This window comes from Panthera pardus, unplaced genomic scaffold (assembly GCF_024362965.1).
Source record: "Panthera pardus isolate Hobbes unplaced genomic scaffold, ASM2436296v1 HiC_scaffold_8, whole genome shotgun sequence".
NCBI classification, from domain to species: domain Eukaryota; kingdom Metazoa; phylum Chordata; class Mammalia; order Carnivora; family Felidae; genus Panthera; species Panthera pardus.
Window position 1 is genome coordinate 35656140 of NW_026527013.1, and position 18379 is coordinate 35674518.

An 18379-nucleotide genomic window follows, 5' to 3' on the forward strand; every position below is an offset into this window, starting at 1 on the left:
ATGCTTTCATGTTTTCCTAATGGAGTTTATGCATAATTACCACCCATGTTCCTATTAACATCCATCATACTTACCTGTGAAGGATAATGGAAGAATCTCATTTTAAGAGAATAAAACAAGTGTATAACTGTTGTTGGACTTCCACCTCAGAGAGTATTCCTATCTGTATACCATTGAATAAATGCTGGGAAGAAACCCAAATAGAAAGATGAATAAAGACATAGGAGCAGATAAGATTCAATATAGACAACATATCAGACCACCCACCATTGACAGGACATTCTGGAGCCTGCAAGGCAAATTCTTCCATTTTTCACCCTTTCAGAATTCTCTTCCTTTATCAAAATTCTTGTGAGAAGTAACCGCCTCCAGTGTTGTCTTTAAAACTGGGTTTCGTATTTTTATGTTTGTCATAAGAATAATGTTAGCTTTTATTTATAGTATGCTTACTGAGTGCTGTTTGGTATATTAATACACAATTTCTAATTCTCCTAATATCCTGCAGAGTTGGGCATTTTCTTTATGAAGGACCAGAAGTTAGAGATTACGATTTGTTCCTAGTTATCCAGCTAGTAACCCATATTGTGTTATTTGAAATATTTAAATATTAATGTATTCAACCTTTAAGGTCAGTGTTTCACGTAATTTTAGGGGAATTATTATAATATTATAATCAGAGGAGTTGCTCATGTAAAATAAGTTTGACTGTCTGTTTGCTAGAAATTGTTGCCCTATCATTCCCAGCCTGGAAAGCTAGCAATAGAGAAGAAAACCTGGTAACCTACCACCTAGCTGGACTGGTGATTTTGGTTTAGGCAAAGGACTTGGGGGGATCCAAGTGGGATTTAGATGAAGAAAGTTGTACCTTATAGGGGACCAGTGGACATAGCTACTCCTCTAATCCTCATTCCCTTTTAACCCTTGCCTTCATCAAAATAGTGGAGAGGCATTAGGGTGGCTCATTCAATTAAGCATCTGACTCTTGACTTTGGCTCAGGTCATGATCTCACGGTTCATGAGTTCAACCCCATCTTGTGCTCTGCACTGACAGTTCAGAACCTGCTTAGGATTCTTTCTCCCTCTCTCTACCCCTCCCCTGCTCACTCGCTCTCTTGAAATGAGTAAATAAACTTAAAAAATAGTAGAACACAACTTATTTATTTTACATCCTCTGATATCCAAACCACTACTGGGGTTTGCCCTCTCTAATGCTATCCAAGGCATCCCTGCTGGAAAAAGAGTAAAAGTTGTGTAGTATTTAAAGAACACTAAAGACTGAAAGGTGTTCTTCTTACAAGCTCGTTGGTACATCTTTGGGTAAAATTTGTTTCCGTGTTGTTAGAGAAGTTCTTAAAAATAATTTTTGCAGTAGAGTTTCATCATATCCTATGTGTAAGCCATTTTCTTCCTTAAAAAAATAAATAAAGGAGAAATCTTGGGGATGGGTGATAAGCGCATTGTGGTATTTCATTACTTTTAGCAATCTTGTTTTAGGGGAATAGCAGGGTCTAAATGTTTCCCAGTGGCCCTGACTGGGAGTAGGGATACAGGTGTGAAGAATGGTCCATGTTAGTGAAATGAGGGAAAAAATGAGAAGGGTCACATTTTTTCTCAGTAATAATCCTGATTCCAATAGTATTATTAAGAGCAGAATGCCTTTCAGAGCTTATTCCTAATGAGGTATTATTATAGCTGCCTATACTTATTTAATTCTTATACTCTCTCATAGTCCTTGGAACAACTCTATGAAATTAATGCTATTATTATCCACATTTTATAGACAAGAACCTTGAGGCATAGCATGCAAAATGATCTGAAGCAGCAGATCCAGGACTTGAATTTTGGCAGCCTAGCTCTAGAATCTGCGATCTTATTCATTATGCTATATTGCCTCAAACAGGGCTTCCCAGCCCAGAATTTGTTCTTTTTTCTTCCATTCATCTGTCTTCTATGTACCCCAGAGCCCTAGGAGGGAGGAGATGGTAATTTGTTTAATCTGAAGCATAAACAAATCAAGCAGCCATTTTGCCCTCCTCGACCAAAACATGCTTAAGGATCCATTAGTGTCTCTCTTGTCAGTGATTTACAGACGAAGACACTTGGAGCTTCCTTCCAGTCTACTGGGTCAATAAAGCATTTTTAACAGAGTCTTAAATATGCATTTCTGACAGCCACTACCATACATTCCAACAGAGCTATTTATAAGGTCTTGATCAAGAAGCCCTATAAAAGTGAATCTCAGAAAAATCTGTGCTTTGTCTCCTACGTAACATCTTTTAAAGAAAGGAACCATTTGCAATGAAATGAAAATGGAAGGATCTGAGTAATTATGTCTGTGTTAACATTCCTTGCTATGTTTTATTCATTTCCTCCAGAAGTTGCCCTCAACTATAAGCAGATATATCCTGGCTTAACTCTTAATGAGGACTAAAGTTTTCTTACAGTTATTATTATTTTTTAAAGTCTGTGTGTTTATTTTGAGAGACAGGGAGAGAGAGGCGAGAGAGTGTGTGCATGCATGCAAGCAGGGGCGGGAGCAGAGAGGGAGAGGGGGAGAATCCCAAGCAGGCTCCACACTGTCAGCACAGAGCCTGATGCAAGGCTTCATCCCACAAACCATGAGATCATGACCTGAGCCGAAATCAAGAGTCAGATGCTTAACCGACTGAGCCACCCAGGTGCCTCTCTTATGATTACTTTTAATTGCAATTTCATTTTCCAGTCATTTTGCTTAGAATAATAAAAAGCTTGTCTTTTGTACGTTTTTGGCATTACCCCAAACCAAAGTTCCAAGTAGATTTTTCTAGAAGGTATATTAGGTCATTTCTTTGCAAAAATTACATCTATCACTCAAGTTTGTTTTCTTAAAAGATCTCATAGTGAATATTCAAATAGGAATAGGTCCCCCAGAGATGGTTAATTTATATTATTCTTTCTTCTTTTCCCTTCTTTTATTTCCTCTTTTTTTACTTTCTCTCTCCCCCTCACTTTTTTCCTTCCTTCCTTTGTTCCCTCCCTCTCTCTTTACTCCCTTCTTTTCTTCCTCCCTCCATTCTTTTTTTCCTTCTTTCTTTCCTTCCTTCCTTCCTTCCTCCCTTCCTTCCTTCCTTCATCATTCAATCATTTAGCAAAAGTGATACTATTATTCTAGGCACTAAGGATAAAGAAGTAAACAAGATGTGGTCCCAGCCACGTGGAGTATGTAGCCCAACAGGATAGACACATAGTGAACCAAACATTTTTATTGGGAGATACACTGCAAAGGAGAATTTAGGCTTGCTAAGAGATCATACCATGGGGATCCAAAGCTAGTCTTTGGGGAAGAGATTTATTCAACAAATGTTTACAGACCAAACCTGGACCAGATTCTAAGGCAAATACTAGGGATAGAGTGATAAAAAAGAAAAATTGCTACCCTCACCCTTTATAGGAAAAGCAAGACATCGTTTGAAAATGCCAAAATAATACTTTGTGATATTATTGTGGGAGAATTATGTAAGGTTGTAGAATCATATAGCAGGGGAATCTAACTCACTGTATGGTTCTTAAAGAAAAAGATACTTAAAGAAGATCCTAATGATGAGTATGGGGGGCAAAAAAAAAAGAATAAAATAAAAATATAGTACAGGGTTTAGACTTACAGTCTCTCTCTTTTTATTTTTAAGATTATTTTCTTCTCTTGTAACTTTGTACTGTCCCCTAGCATTTCCTTTCCCAGAAAACCCAGTGTTGTGATAATTTTGAATTACTTGGCTATGCTTAGTCATTGACATTAAGCCATCAACACCAAAATATACTAGTGAATGTCAAATTGCCTGGCAGATGAAAAGGATTAGACATAGCATTTTCCGATAAGTGCCCATTCTTAAGTGGCTGACCCAGTTTGTAGCCCAGAGCAATCCAGTTGCTTGGTATGAGCACTGTTAGATGAACATTCCGGGAGCAAACCCTGTTTTATGATGGCAGCCTTCAAGTTTTTAGCCATCTGCTTGCCAGTCATTTCTAACCTCATCATCCCTTTCATTCTTAACATATAATTGTCATCAGTGGGGACTCTTTTTAAGAGAAATGTTACCCTTAGCAATTCATCTTCTTTGTGTTTCCTCACATGTGCAGGGGAAGACAGTGATGTATTGAGCTGGGAAGGAGGGATCATTGCTAGGAGCATATTGGGCTTGGCATTTTTTTCAACTTCTCCAGCTCAGAGAGAGTTGCTGCTGCCAGAAATAATCTTGAAATGCTGTCTTTCCCCCCCGTTTTTGGATATTAGAAACTTTCTCTTCCTGTTAAAAATAGGTTTTGATAATGTACTCAGAGGTCTGACAAACACAAGAGAAAAAGCAGAAGGGAAAGTGGAGAGCTGACCCATAGAGCTTCCCTACAGGGGGCTGCCATTGCCACTGGGGTGAAATGGACAAATGGAGTGAGAAGCAAGGCTCCCATTTAGACAATTTGTGGAAGAGGAAGAACTGAGCAATAGATGTTCATCTAACACATCTAACATTTTGGATTGACCCATGTGAGCCGGGTAATTACTGTATTTACCTTCTAATCTAAAAGAACTATGAGGCCCCTTATGAAGTGCAATTTAGGATATGAGGCTAATTTCTTTTTTTAATTTTTTTAAAGTTTATTTGTTTATTTGAGAGAGAGAGAGAGAGTTGGGAGAGGGAGAGGGAGAGAGAGAGAATACCAAGCAGGCTCTGCACTGCCAGCACAGAGCCAGCCCGATGTGGAGCTCAAACTCATGAACTACGAGTTCATGACCTGAGCCAAAACCAAGAGTCAGACAGTTAACTGACTGAGCCACCCAGGCAAACCATGGCTAACTTCTAATATTGTATCTTAGATGTTTTCCCATGGACAAAGTCAAGTGATGATACAAGTAATAATCTGGAAATTTCTGAAGAGTACAGAAAACCTTCCTACTGTTCTTTGTGCCCCATTCTTTGCTGTTAGCTAATAGGTTACCTCATTGTCTTATGTGCTATATATACAGATGCTGGGTGAAATCCAGGTAAAAAGCCATTTTCCAGATAATCCATAAGCAAAAAAAAAAAAAGGGAAGTTCAATTTATGGAGCACTTAAATGACTGCTGTGAGCGGCGATAGATCATTTTGAAATCATTTTGACTTGGACTGAGATAGAATTTATGAATGGATTGGCATTGGCACCAAAGAAAAGTCTGAAAGACATTTACATGATAAATATTATCATTATGAGTTTGTAATAACCTTGGCAGTTAGGTTTGAAGTGACAGTTAACTAGATAATCTTTAAATCACAGATAAAATCGATTTAAAGGGACAATTTTCTAGCTTCCGGAAAGGGTTATGACAAATCTTACTCTTCCTTTTCATCATCAGGGACAAACCTGAAGAATATTTTGGTTTGCAGTCCCCTTGTTCAAGCAGCCAGCTTGATAGAAAAATTCTATCCCTATGGTTATAAGAGAAGTTCAGAATTTTATTTCATTTCACAGGATTTGATCAGCTTCTCATTGTGTCTTGGGTAGACCAAAGTAAATGTGGGTTCCTTATATAGCCAAGAAGTAAAAAACACATAGAAATTGGGAGGGGGAAGTTGATCTTACAATCTTACTATATACTACTACACCAAAGGCATCCAAGCTTCTCAAGAAACAGTAAGTTACATATTATTTGGCTGTGTAAAAATTCATGACCGGCTCATACTAATCATTCATTTTGTTCAATCACCCATCTATCCATCCATCCAATAATATTTATCATTTGATATTAGCTTTAGAGGGCTGATCATCAGCTAAACAAAGTTGTTTCCACTTTTTCCTTTGCAGAAGCATTCCTTTAAGGAATGGATTCTTGGGGTGCTTGGGTGGCTCAGTCGATTGTCCAATTTCAGCTCAGGTCATGATCCCAGGCTCATCGGATCTACTCCTATGTCAGGCTCCATGGTGAGCATGGAGCCTGCTTAAGATTCTCTCTCTCTTTCTCTTTCGCCCTCCTCTGCCCCTCTCCCCCTACCCTGTCTCAAATTTAAAAAATAGATTCTTGTACTCAATGTCAAAAACAACTAGAGGTGCTTCTCATTGTCTCCAGTAGAAGTGAACCCTCTTAAGTAATTCATAGAGCCCCTAAAAGCATAACTTAAAAACTTACAAGCAAAAGACTAGAGATACAAGTGAGCCTTTTCCTGTCAAAGATCTAATATTTTTATTTTGTCAACCCAAGTCATTGGACCAGGGTTTCATGGTCTGGATAGATTAACTTGCTCTGGTTGGCTGTGGCCAGGTCAGTCACAAATATAAAACTTTGGAGTCAGGAGATTTGGGTATGACAGGTCCAATAAGACTTTCTGAATTTTAGGGTCCTGTGGGCTCCAGAACCTGGTTGCATATTCCACATTGGCTTACCTAAGCAGTCAGTGTAAAATGAAGCTATAGTTCAAGCTGTCAAGATCAGGTGAGCCTGTTATTTAGAGCAACACCTCTCTGGCTTCCTGTGTGCAAATCCATCATCCATGAGCCTGCGGAAGACGTGGTCTGGGGTCACTGACTTTATACACAAGGTTTTAATGCAAATGGAGCGCTTGTCAATTCCCAGTCTCTGAGTTCTTCTCCCCTTTTCACAGAAATGTCAGCATGTATGCCCGAGTGGGGCTAGCGAAAGAGCACTGCATATGGGGTCAGAAGATCTGGGCTCTGGTCCACACGCGGCCAGATAATAGTTATCTGGGTAGTTAAAACGTGGGCCACTTTTTTAGCTGCTCTTGATCTCAGTTGTGTCCCCTGTAAATGGGGGTAATCATAACCTCATTGGTCTCTAATAAGCATAAAGGAAATGGACGATTTATCATGTGTCTATCATGGTGTCAGGAAAATAGTAAGTACTCAAGAAATGGTTAACTCCTATATTCCTATCGTTATCACCTCTACTTATGTGGCTGTGCCATTTGCCTGGTCTAAGTCTGCCTCCTCACTAGAAAATCAGCATAACAATAGTCCTATTTCTATCTGTGAACTACTTTGCAAGTAAATTGAAATATGCACTTAAATGTTTAAGAAGTAGACAATAAGGGTCCTTGTCCTTGAGGATATTATATTCTGAGGGGGTTGGGGGGCATATAGACAATAAGGTAAGTAAATAAACTACTTACAGTAATTGAAAGTTACAAATAGTCTGGAGGTGATGAAGATAAGGACATGGAGCAAAATAAAGGAGATAATGAACGCTTTCTAAGAGAATTATGGTTTAAATAGGGTAGTCCAGTGAAACTCTGAAAAAAACGACATTTGAGAAAAGATGTGGAGAGAGTAAGGGAAGGCCCAATAGATTTGCTAAAAGAGTGTCCCAGGTGGGGCATAGTTCAACTTGTCAAGAAGATCAGAGGAGCCTCTTAGAGCAGTGCCTCCCTGAGTTTAGAGTAACCCTCAAAAGGGACCACGCCTACCATTTGGAGGCAACAGCTTGCAAGACCAGTGTCCCTAGAGCAGAGAGATGGAGGGAAGGATAGGAGCAGATGAGGGCAGAATATAATTCGAGGAGGAAGCGTGAGTTGGATACTTAACCTTGATAAGCTTCCTAAACGTAGCTTCAGACTTCCTTCTGCAAGAACTTCCAAAGAATGACAGCTTGTGACAGGATGCAAAAAAGCACCTTTGGGGTCCAGCAGGCCCAAGTCATGCTTGTGTAATTTGGGACATGTTATTCAACCTCTCCGAGTCTCAGCTTTTCATCTCTAAAATAGGGGCAAAACCTGTTATAGTTGCTGCAAGTTTTGTCAGTAATGTGGGTAAAGTGCTGAGGACAGTGCCCAGCATCCATCCAATCAGAATCCAGTCAATGTCAATGAGCACTTAGCTGGTGCAGAACTGTTCCTTTGGCTCATCTACAAGAGTGTTGGGAGAGACTGGCTTTGGGCCTCCAGTGGCCACCTCTCTGTCCACATTATTTAATTCAGGGCAACAATCTGGATGATTTGGCATGTCTGTCACTGCCTTAACTGTAAATCAAATGAGAGTCAAGATCTATCCTAGAAGCTTTTCTATGGCTTATGCTATTTTTATTCATAAATGTTGCTCTAGTCTTCCATTAAAGCCAAGTGGTGACTTAAACATTGGTGGTATTTTCATAAAGTGTAGAACCAGCTATTACCGAATTGACTGAGGGTACTTACAACTGACAATTACAAGTTAAAGCAACCTAATTGCCCTTATCTGGGTGAAAGAATGTAATGTGTGATTAGCCCTATTGTTTCATTAACTCTCATCCCAATGAAGGGCTTGTGGCGACAGTGAGATACTCTTCCCATGATCCAAGTTCAAACCCCCTTATTTCCTGCTCAGAATTTTGTATTGGCCTTATGTTTCTTCTGCTTTGCTACCTTGCACTTCTCCAATTCCTCCCTAACACAGCAGCCAGGATGGTCAGTCACTCTTGAACAATATCTAGATCCTTTCAGTTCTTGGCTTCAAAATCCCCGTTTGTGCTTTGTTCGAACAGAATCACACTGAATACTCTTTCTGGAGAGGGAAGATCTCTCCAGTTTAATCCTATGTCAGGTCCTTAGTTCATCTACCCTAAAATATTTTTTTAATGCCCCGACCAGCTCCTTAGAGAAATGACTGGTTATAGGACTGGGACGGGAAATATACAAGATGAGCCTGAGGCATCGTGTAGAGTCAGAAAGTAAGAAAGTGCTCAAAAAAAAAAAAAAAGGTGAAGGGCAAGCAACATGGGGAGACAGAACACAACAACCAAATGAAGGGACTGAGAGTGGCCAAAACTGGAGCATTCTGAGCAAGAAAATAAATAACGTAGTGTTGGGTTATAACCCAGTGTGTAAAATAAACATCTTTGAATCCATACTGATATGAATGATTAAGTAAATAGATGAAAAAGAAGAGACAAATCTGTCATGCACAATTCCCCGTAATTTTAGTAGATGCCTCAACCTCACAGAGGTGGAGCCTGACTCTCTACTCCCTAAGTGTGGGCTGTACATAGTGACTTCCTTCCAAAGAGGACAATATGGAAAGGCAAGGAGGAGAGTGATGTTATCTGGAGGGAATCTGACCAGCCCTGCCTTAGCCAGGTGATCAAGGTCAACATCAAGAGTGGTAAGTCATGCTGATAGTATGTGCCCTTTACCTCTGTGGTCTTCCTCCAGAAACACATAACCTCAGTGTAATCATAAAAAAAAAAAAAAGAATCAGATAAATCCCATCTGAGAGACATTTTCCAAAATACCTGAGCAACACTTCTCAAAGCTATCAAAGTCCTCAAAAAGGAAGGACTGTCTGAAACCATGATAGAGAACTATCATAACCAAGAGAAGCCTAAGGAGCTATGACAACTGAATGTAATGTGGCATCTTGGATGGCACCCTGGAACAGAAAAGGACATTAGGTAAAAACTAAGAAAATATGAATATAGCATAGACTTTAATTAATAATAATGTGTCAGTGTTGGTTCATTAATTGTAACAAATACAGCATACTAATATACGATGTTGGCATTAGCAGAATAGAAATAGGAAATAATAGGGTGTGGCATATGGGAACTGGCAGTATTATCCTAACCAATTTTCTATAAACCTAAGACAATTCTATATTAATTAAAACGTGGTTCTAAAAAAAGGCTGTGACCTTTCACATTAATGAAATGCTTTCCCTTCATCATAGCCTGCTGAAGTTCTCCCTTTCAACTCACAACTTAAGAAGCCTTTCAATAATTTGGCTGAGTGAAATAAGTCAGTCAGAGAAGGACAGGTACCATATGCTTTCACTCATATGTGGATCTTGAAAAACTTAACAGAAGACCATGGGATAAGGGAAGGGGAAAAAAATAGTTACAAACAGAGAGGGAGGAAGGCAAACTATAAGAGACTCTTAAATACAGAGAACAAACTGAGGGTTGATAGGGGGTTGGGGGAGAGGGGGAAAATGGGTGATGGGCATTAAGGAGGGCACTTGTTGGGATAAGTACTGGATGTTGTATGGAATCAATGAACCATGGGAATCTACCCCAAAAACCAAGAGCACACTTTACACATTGTCTGTTAGCCAATTGGACAACAAATTATCTTTAAAAAATAAAATAAATAAATAAGTAAATATTTTGATACTCAAAAAAAAAAAAAAGAAGCCTTTCGAATTCTTCAAAAACAAATGGGTCTCCCCTTTGGCCTATATCCACAGAAATTGCTACTTGCCTTATGGTGTTAATTTTAGGTAATGAACTTCCTTCTTCATTCATTCAACCAACAATTATAGTGTACCTACAGCGCTTGTTGACAGTAAGGCTTACCTGGGCCCTGGCCAAGCTTTCAAATTGCCTGTGGTCACAGACGTCTGGTTACAGTTGTGTGAGACAATGTGTAGGGTGCTAAGAGAATGAGCAGTGGCAGCAGTGAGGACGCTTTCTTAAAGGAACTGACCTTTGCATTTAGTTCAGAGAAGAGTTCATGAGTGAACACATTTGAGTTGTGGGTGGAGGGTGGAAGGATAGGAAGTAGGAGGAAGTATTCTAGGACACACCATCTTTGCACAGTCACTGAGGCAGAAAAGAGGAGGAAATTGCCAAGGAAATATAATATAAATGTGACCAGATATAGTCATAGGTAGCATATACGGACATTCGGCCGTGTGTCAGGCTCAGTGCTCACCCCTCTACGTGTGTTATCTTGGTATGCACTCATGCAACCCTTTGAGGCAGGTGTTACTATTTTTACCATTTTACAGATGAAGAAACTGAAGCACACAGTAAGAGGCAGAGCTGAGATGCAGACGAAAACTGGCTGGCTCAAAAGCCCAAGCTCTTCCTGCCATTGAGAGGAGGTAGAATTAGTTTCACTTGAACCAGAGATTCTTTTGCTTCTTTCCTATTAAACCAGGGTTTATCAACCTGGGCACTCTTGACATTTTGAGAAAGATAGTTCTTTGGTGTAGGATCTACCCTGTGCATTGTGAGTTGTTTAACAGCATCCATGGCCTTCACCTGCTGGATGTCTGTAGCACCTACCCTCCACCAACAATGACAAATAAAATACCTTCAGACTTTACTAAATATCACTGGTGGAGAGGGCAAATAGCAAAATCACCCCATCCCCAGCCCTGCCTTGAGAATCATTACATTATTTTGTGGGTTCTCAGGGTAGGATGGGGCCATGTCTTAAGTCTTTCCTGACTTCTGTCTTCCTTCCCTCCTCTCCTTCTCTCCAGTGTTTCCTAAGTGCCCCCTGTGTATGGGCTGAACCCATGTCCCTAACAATTTATCACAGAGTGACTTGTATACAGTGGTTGCTTAACAAATACTTGCCGAATTTATGCCAACTGGATCCTAAATGTTACGGGTCCATTCTTGTCAAATAAAGAACATTCTTCGTAACATAAAACTTGATACTGGGGAAGTTAATTTCTGGTTTCCGGGTACTTGGAGTATCTTTAGTGTCCCTGTAGAGCTATCCTACAGGCTGGCAAGACCCACCTGAATGCTCACCAACATTTAGACAGACCCAGCAGTGCACCTGTTAAGAACCTAGTGGAGAGTGACATACATTAGGTTGCCAATAAATGTTGAATGCATGGCTGACCTGTAACAATTAAGTGAAGCCATATGCCTAGCTCTGTAATTTGAGATGCCATTTAAAGCACATACCTATTTTCTCCAGCAATTCTTTCTATCATTTTTTGGATGAGATCTGGATTTGGGAAATGACTCCCCAACTAGATTTTCTATTCAGCCCCCTTGAGAGTAGGCGGGCATTGGGCGGGAGAGCTCATTTCTGGGCAGTTTTCCTGCCACCGCTGGTTCTGTATCACTGGAGTGTCAGTTGCTTGTCATTAAGCGGGAGCTCAGAGAATTCTAAATGGAAAGATAACATAGGATTGAGCTCCCAAAATATAATGCATTTAAATCAGATAGACTCTTTATTTTGTGTTAGCGCCAGGCATTCCCTGGTTCACCGCTTCTCAGCATATACAGCCCGGAATCGTTGCCTCTTGAGCACTATTCATTGGTGGTCTTTGGTGCATTTGAAGTATAGGGCTGTACTACCTGTCTTCTGCAGGACTGCACGTACCTACTATAGAATCTTGTATACGTGTGTGTATCGATGTTACAGAGAGAGGGTGAGAGAGAATCCCACAGTAATTATACTTCCTGGAAACTTTTTCTGTAATTTCTCTTACTCTCCCCGACCCCTCCACGTGTACCCCCACAGGCTTTAATGGCCCCTCTAATCAGTGTCCCTCTTCTTTCTGTCTTGCCAGAAGGAGGGACATGTGAAGTGATAGCTGCACACAGATGTTGTAATAAGAATCGAATCGAGGAGCGATCACAAACAGTCAAGTGTTCCTGTCTGCCTGGAAAAGTGGCTGGAACGACAAGAAACAGACCTTCCTGCGTCGATGGTAAGTGGCCAGTTTTACATCTATCCTTAGGTGTTTATGGAGGTGTTCACTGCGCGTAATAAATATTTTTTGTTTCATCTACGGTTCAGGATAACGAACAAGGTGCATCCAAAGAGTTAGACGGCTGTACAAATGCCCGTCCTCAGCAGACTTTGAATTCTTGTTTCTCTGGCTGTGGAATTGTCGCATAGCTCTATTTTAATGTTTTCTTAGAGATTAAGGTACAGTAATTTTTCAAGTCAAGAAATTGGAGGGCCCCATTCATTTCGGAAGTAATTTTAGATGAGGTTATACATAATGATGATGGTGACGATAGTACTAAAGATAACAATACCTAACATTTACTCAATGCAAATGTAACGAGCATTTACTATATGCCAGGCACTGCTCTGGGTTTATCACATACATTCGTAAACAGAGATGCTTTGAATGCTTACGATATGCCAAGCAGTGTCTTAAACACTTACCATGCATTATCTTATTTACACCTCCCAATGATCCTATAATAGTTCCCTACTGCTGTGTAACAAATTATCCCCTCAAACTTAGCAGCTTTAAACAGCAAACATTACCTCACAAGTTCTGTGGGTCAGGAATTCAACTGAGCTGTGTGTGACTGGCTCAGGGCATTTCATGTAGTTGCAGTCAAGATCTAAAGGCTTGACTGCTGCTGGAGGAAGGTTTTAAGATGGCTCACTCACAAGACTGTTGGCATGTGGACTCACTTCCTTGCTGTGTGGTCCTCTGCAGAGGAGCTCAGTGTCTCACAACATGGCAAATGGCTTCCTCCAGAGTGAGTAATCCAAGAGAACAATATAGAAGCCACAATAACGTTCTCTTTCATAATCTAACCTCAGAAGTTACCCTTCATTGTTTCTACAATATCATATTGGTTAGTGAAGTCATCTCCATTCAATGTGGGAGTGAACTATCAGGACTTGAAGGCCAGAAGACAGGGATCATTGAGACAGATACATTTTTCCTCCCATTTCAGACATTAAGAAACAGAGGCTTAGAAGGGTTATGTAATGTTCCATTGGTCCCATGGCTGACAAGTTGTAGCTTGACTGACTCTTAAGCCTAGAGTAACTAACTGTAATACCAAGTCTTGGCCACCATCTTTAAAACAACTTTGGGGGCGCCTGGGTGGCTCAGTCGGTTAAGCGGCCGACTTCAGCTCAGGTCATGATCTCGCGGTCCGTGAGTTCAAGCCCCGCATCGGGCTCTGTGCTGACAGCTCAGAGCCTGGAGCCTGTTTCAGATTCTGTGTCTCCCTCTCTCTGACCCTTCCCCATTCATGCTTTGTCTCTCTCTGTCTCAAAAAAATAAATAAACGTTAAAAAAAAAAAATTAAAAAAACAAAACAAAAAAAAAAACACAACTTTGTATGTCCTAATAGTTGAGCCAAGGCTCACAAGGACCACAAATATCTCTCCCCATCTTTATCTTTCATAATTTTAGAGCCAAGTGTGAGGTGATGTTCAAATTCTTCAGTAAGAAAATCAGGACTCAGAGAAGTGTGTCACCTGCTCAGGGTCACACAACAGCAATTAGACCCTGAATCTCTTGGCTTAGGATCCCTGGTTGTACCTCTAGAATGTAGACAGAGCAGGACACCTTCTAGACTGACTTGTGTTATTTATTTTCATTATTATGTGGTTAGAAAGAGAAACAAACTCAAGCTACACCAAGTAAAGTTGTTTTTTAAGAAAATAGAAGAATCCTGGGGAGCCCAGTTATAGGAAACCTCATGGGATTCAATTCATAAATCCTTCAAGTGGAAGCCATCTTGTTTTCTTTGTTCATGGGACACACATTTTTCTGATCTCTGTTCTCCTCATTTTTCTCTGTGTGAACTGGTTCCCTCTTCCAAGATTTTAGCTCTTGAAGCCCCATAGCTTAGGAGCTGGTGTCAAGTTCTTATTTCCATGGTGCCAACTCTGATCTCATGGGGATCACAATACAGCCCAAAAATATTTGACTCAGTTCCTTTGTTTTAAATGTGTTCTCCAAAAAGACAAAACATACCTGGCTCAGCCTGGGTCACGTGTCAACCTTTGCCCAATCAGCCATAGCCAGAGAGCCGTACATGTGGCACGTACAGCTGCCCATCATGTACCAAGCTTTTCTTTTTTCTTTTTTCTAAAGGATGTGGAAAAGCCAAGTTTGGGAATATACTAAGATCAGTACGTTCTCAATTAAGGCATTTTCAGTGGTCATTTGGCACTATTTGGAGACATTTTTTGGCCTAGACATCTGTTGCAATTATGGGGGTACTATTCACATCTGATGGGTAGAAGTCAAGGATGCTGTGAAACATCTTACAGTGCACAGGCCAGCGCCCACAGCAAAGTATTATCAGGCCCCAGACGTCAATGGAGCTGAGGTTGAAAACCTGCGCTATGATTATTTATTTCTTGTAGATCGCAGTCAACACGGCAAGGTACCTCCAGTGCAGGAAAGGCAAGCAGCTAGTCTAGAAATGCTGCTTTTCTTACTTGCAGGAGGAAACTCTTGGCCCTTGAAGCCAATAAATATTGTAAAACCGTGATAGTTTCTCACATTGTCTGCCAAAGAAAAAAACATCGAGTCTGTTCACTATAAATCTCCATTTTGTTTCCAGTTCATTTTTATCTCTAATGATCTAGAAATAGAATTGCCTTCAGGATTTGGATGTAAGACACAAAGAACAATACATTGTTTATGCTGGCAGAGGGGGAAATGGCATCTGGCCCTAAGTTTCTATGAGAAGTTAAAGCACATGATGGTAATATTTTGTCTGTTGGAACGAGTGTGCTTGACTTTGGAAACTCTGAATCCTTTAAGGTGGTAGGTTCAGGCAAGAGGGCTATTAGTCCCTATCTTCCAAGCAAAAGTCTATAAAATATAGAGTATTCTATAGGATCAAGCTGATGATTTATGTTTTCTAAAGCATTCCACTCTTCCAAAATCCTTGACTCCGTTGGCATGTCAGAGTAAAGTCTACATGTTACTCTGGTCAACATTGTTTTTATGGGGGCGCCTGGGTGGCTCAGTTGGTTGAGCTTGGTTTTTTTTTTTTTTTTTTCAACGTTTTTTATTTATTTTTGGGACAGAGAGAGACAGAGCATGAACGGGGGAGGGTCAGAGAGAGAGGGAGACACAGAATCGGAAACAGGCTCCAGGCTCCGAGCCATCAGCCCAGAGCCTGACGCGGGGCTCGAACTCACGGACCGCGAGATCGTGACCTGGCTGAAGTCGGACGCTTAACCGACTGCGCCACCCAGGCGCCCCGGTTGAGCTTGGTTTTGACCCAGGTTGTGATCTCATGGTTATGAGATTGAGCCCCATGTCAGGCTCTGCACTGATCCTGGAGTCTGCTTGGGATTCTCTCTCCCTCTGCCCCTCCCCTGCTCCTACTTACTCTCTCTCTCAAGATACATAAGTAGATATTAAAAAATTATTTTTACGGGCCAAATCTCCTCATGCAAATTAAAAATGAAGCATATATATAAACTAATAATCATTCCAGTGTAGTTATTACGATCACGAGCTGTGCCATTAGACAGACATGAGTGGAACTCAGCTACACCAATTACTAATCTAATTACCTTGGACAAGTCACATACGCTTGTTACTTGTTCCTTAGCTCTGAAATGGAGATGGTAATTGTTTCTACTTCTCTAGTTTGGGATGAGGATTAAGGAAGTCAAGTGTGTTTTGCATAATGTCTGATTCCCATGAAGTGCTTGCAGAATGATGGCATCTGTTTCCTATCTTACTAATAAGTGTGGGTAATACTTGGAAGAACACATTGCTTCACAAAGTTGTGAATCAAACACGGTAGCATTTTAGTGCCACCTTTTCCTAAAACTGCTTCTCCCTGATTATCCTGGAGTTCACTAATGCTGGTAAGTCATCTTCAGGAATTCAAGTTTATTATAGGAATTCTGAAAACTACAGAAATAATCCATACCTTAAAATCACACAGGATATTATTGCTCAGAGATTATCATTACTTTGCAAGAAAACATGTATATGTCCTCTTTGGCTTAACCCGTTACTAAAAAGAAACTCACGTGGTAGGTATTTTATTGAACTAAAATGTTACAGTGCTTTTTATCAACAGCTTGTTTCCTTTAACATGAGGTGAACATTTCCCAATTTAAAACATATTCTTCAAAAACATTATTGTTAATAACTACATGGGGCTTCAGAGGTGGATATAAATGATTGATCTATTTCCTCCACTTTGGCATATTTACAATGTTTGGCACACTTCTCTAAGTCTAAAAATGGATGGAAACCAGCTTCTCCCCATAACAGTAGTTGACAACCCATACACCATATTTGTCCTGAATATATTCTGTTGTACATAGTGCATTTCCCATGTAAGCATTCCAATTGCTGTTATTTACTTTCCTCTGAAATTACAGGTCACTTGCCTTCCATAGCATTTTCAAAACCCGACAAACAGCTATGATTTTAAAATAAGCATATATTGTATTATTCAAAATCGGAGACCAGATGATTTAAAATGGGACATACATTTGCAGCGTAATCTTAGCAACTTATTCAAAAGTAGAATATAGGATATTGGGAAAATTTTTCAAATAGTGGCCTTTGAGTTTAAAAAGTATATTCTATCACCTAATAAGTGAAAATACCAAAAGAAACTCTCAACACTAACATTCACTCAATTTTGTGATATGTATAAAGACTTTTTCAAGTGTTATGCTCTTGGATTTGTGCCTAGCACTTTTCTGACCAAATATTAAATCATTACACTCTGATTCACACCCTCTTGTGTCTTGTTAAGTATTCTCTAACCCGAAAGGAAGGCACCTTCCTCACTATCATTGTTAACAATAATAAAAATAATGGCGGGGCACCTGGGTGGCTCAGTTGGTTAAGCATTTGACTCTTGATTTCAGCTCAGGTCATGATCTCAAGGTGGTGAGTTCGAGCCCCTGTTGAGTTCCCTGCTGGGCATGGAGGTTGTTTGGGATATTCTCTCTCTCTCTCTCTCTCTCTCTCTCTCTCTCTCTCTCTCTCTCAAAATAAATAAACATTTAAAAAATTGATGGCTAATATGTTCCTGAAGGCTCACCATGTATGTATGATTCAAGTCGTTCAAGTCTCTGTATTCATTTAACTCTATCCCCAACCCCTGAAGGTGTCTCCTTCTCTTACTTCCCTTTTGCCTGTCAGAAAATTGAGGCACAGAGATTCTGTGACTTGCTAACCATCACGCAGCCAATAGTGGCAGAGCCAGAAATCCATCCCGGGCTGTCTGACTCCAGGGCCCTATTTACCAAATGTGGGCAAACAAGGATGTAACATAAACACACGTTCCCTTCCAAAGCCTTAGAGATACCAAAATCTCTAGATGAGAAGAGGGGGGAAGCCCAGCTATGTGCAGACTTTCAGAAACATCCAGTCCTTTGGACCATACCTGCCCCTTCCCTCTCTGTGTCAGAGAGGATTGATTAATTGCCCTTTCTAAGGTTGTAGTCATTGAGCAATTAGAAGCATTTTTATAAATAGTGATTTCTGTTCTATGGAATGATTGAAGTGTCATGGAGATGGGGAAGTGGCATAAAATGACTATTTTATGGGGAATTTTTCATGTGGTTTTCTCTCTTTAGGCTTTTATTCTCATGCACTGTAAATGTGAAAAAAATCATTCAAGTACTAGTTTGTAGAGAAGGGTTTTTAATTCTCTGTAGATTTTGGCATCAATCTTATTAAGAAGAGTCTACATGATAAGTTCATAGGCCTTTCCTTTTCATTCACTGTGAATTCTGACCATTTCTAAGACTGATTGCTACAAACATTGTCTGCTATTGTCGTCTTTTTTTACTGGATACCGGCCAGAAGCGACTAGCTTACATCACAGAACTTCCTAACTTTCACAGCTATGGAAATCCCAGATTTTTTGTTTGTAACTAAGATTTGTGTACAGTTAATGTAATGGAAAAGTAATGATATTCCTGCTTATTTCTGTGA

General features: G+C 40.1%; 1 protein-coding gene across 3 annotated transcripts in view; it reads left to right on the plus strand.

The window, feature by feature from the left end:
* TAFA1 (TAFA chemokine like family member 1) overlaps positions 1–18379 on the plus strand; it is a 505935-nt gene that overhangs the window by 374143 nt on the left and 113413 nt on the right. For 2 of the 3 annotated variants that reach the window (XM_053898175.1, XM_019469761.2), the window contains one exon: positions 12251–12391. In XM_053898175.1, coding sequence (XP_053754150.1) covers positions 12251–12391 — 141 coding nt within the window. The remainder of the gene's footprint in view (positions 1–12250; positions 12392–18379) is intronic. The other variant, XM_019469762.2, reaches the window with a different exon arrangement.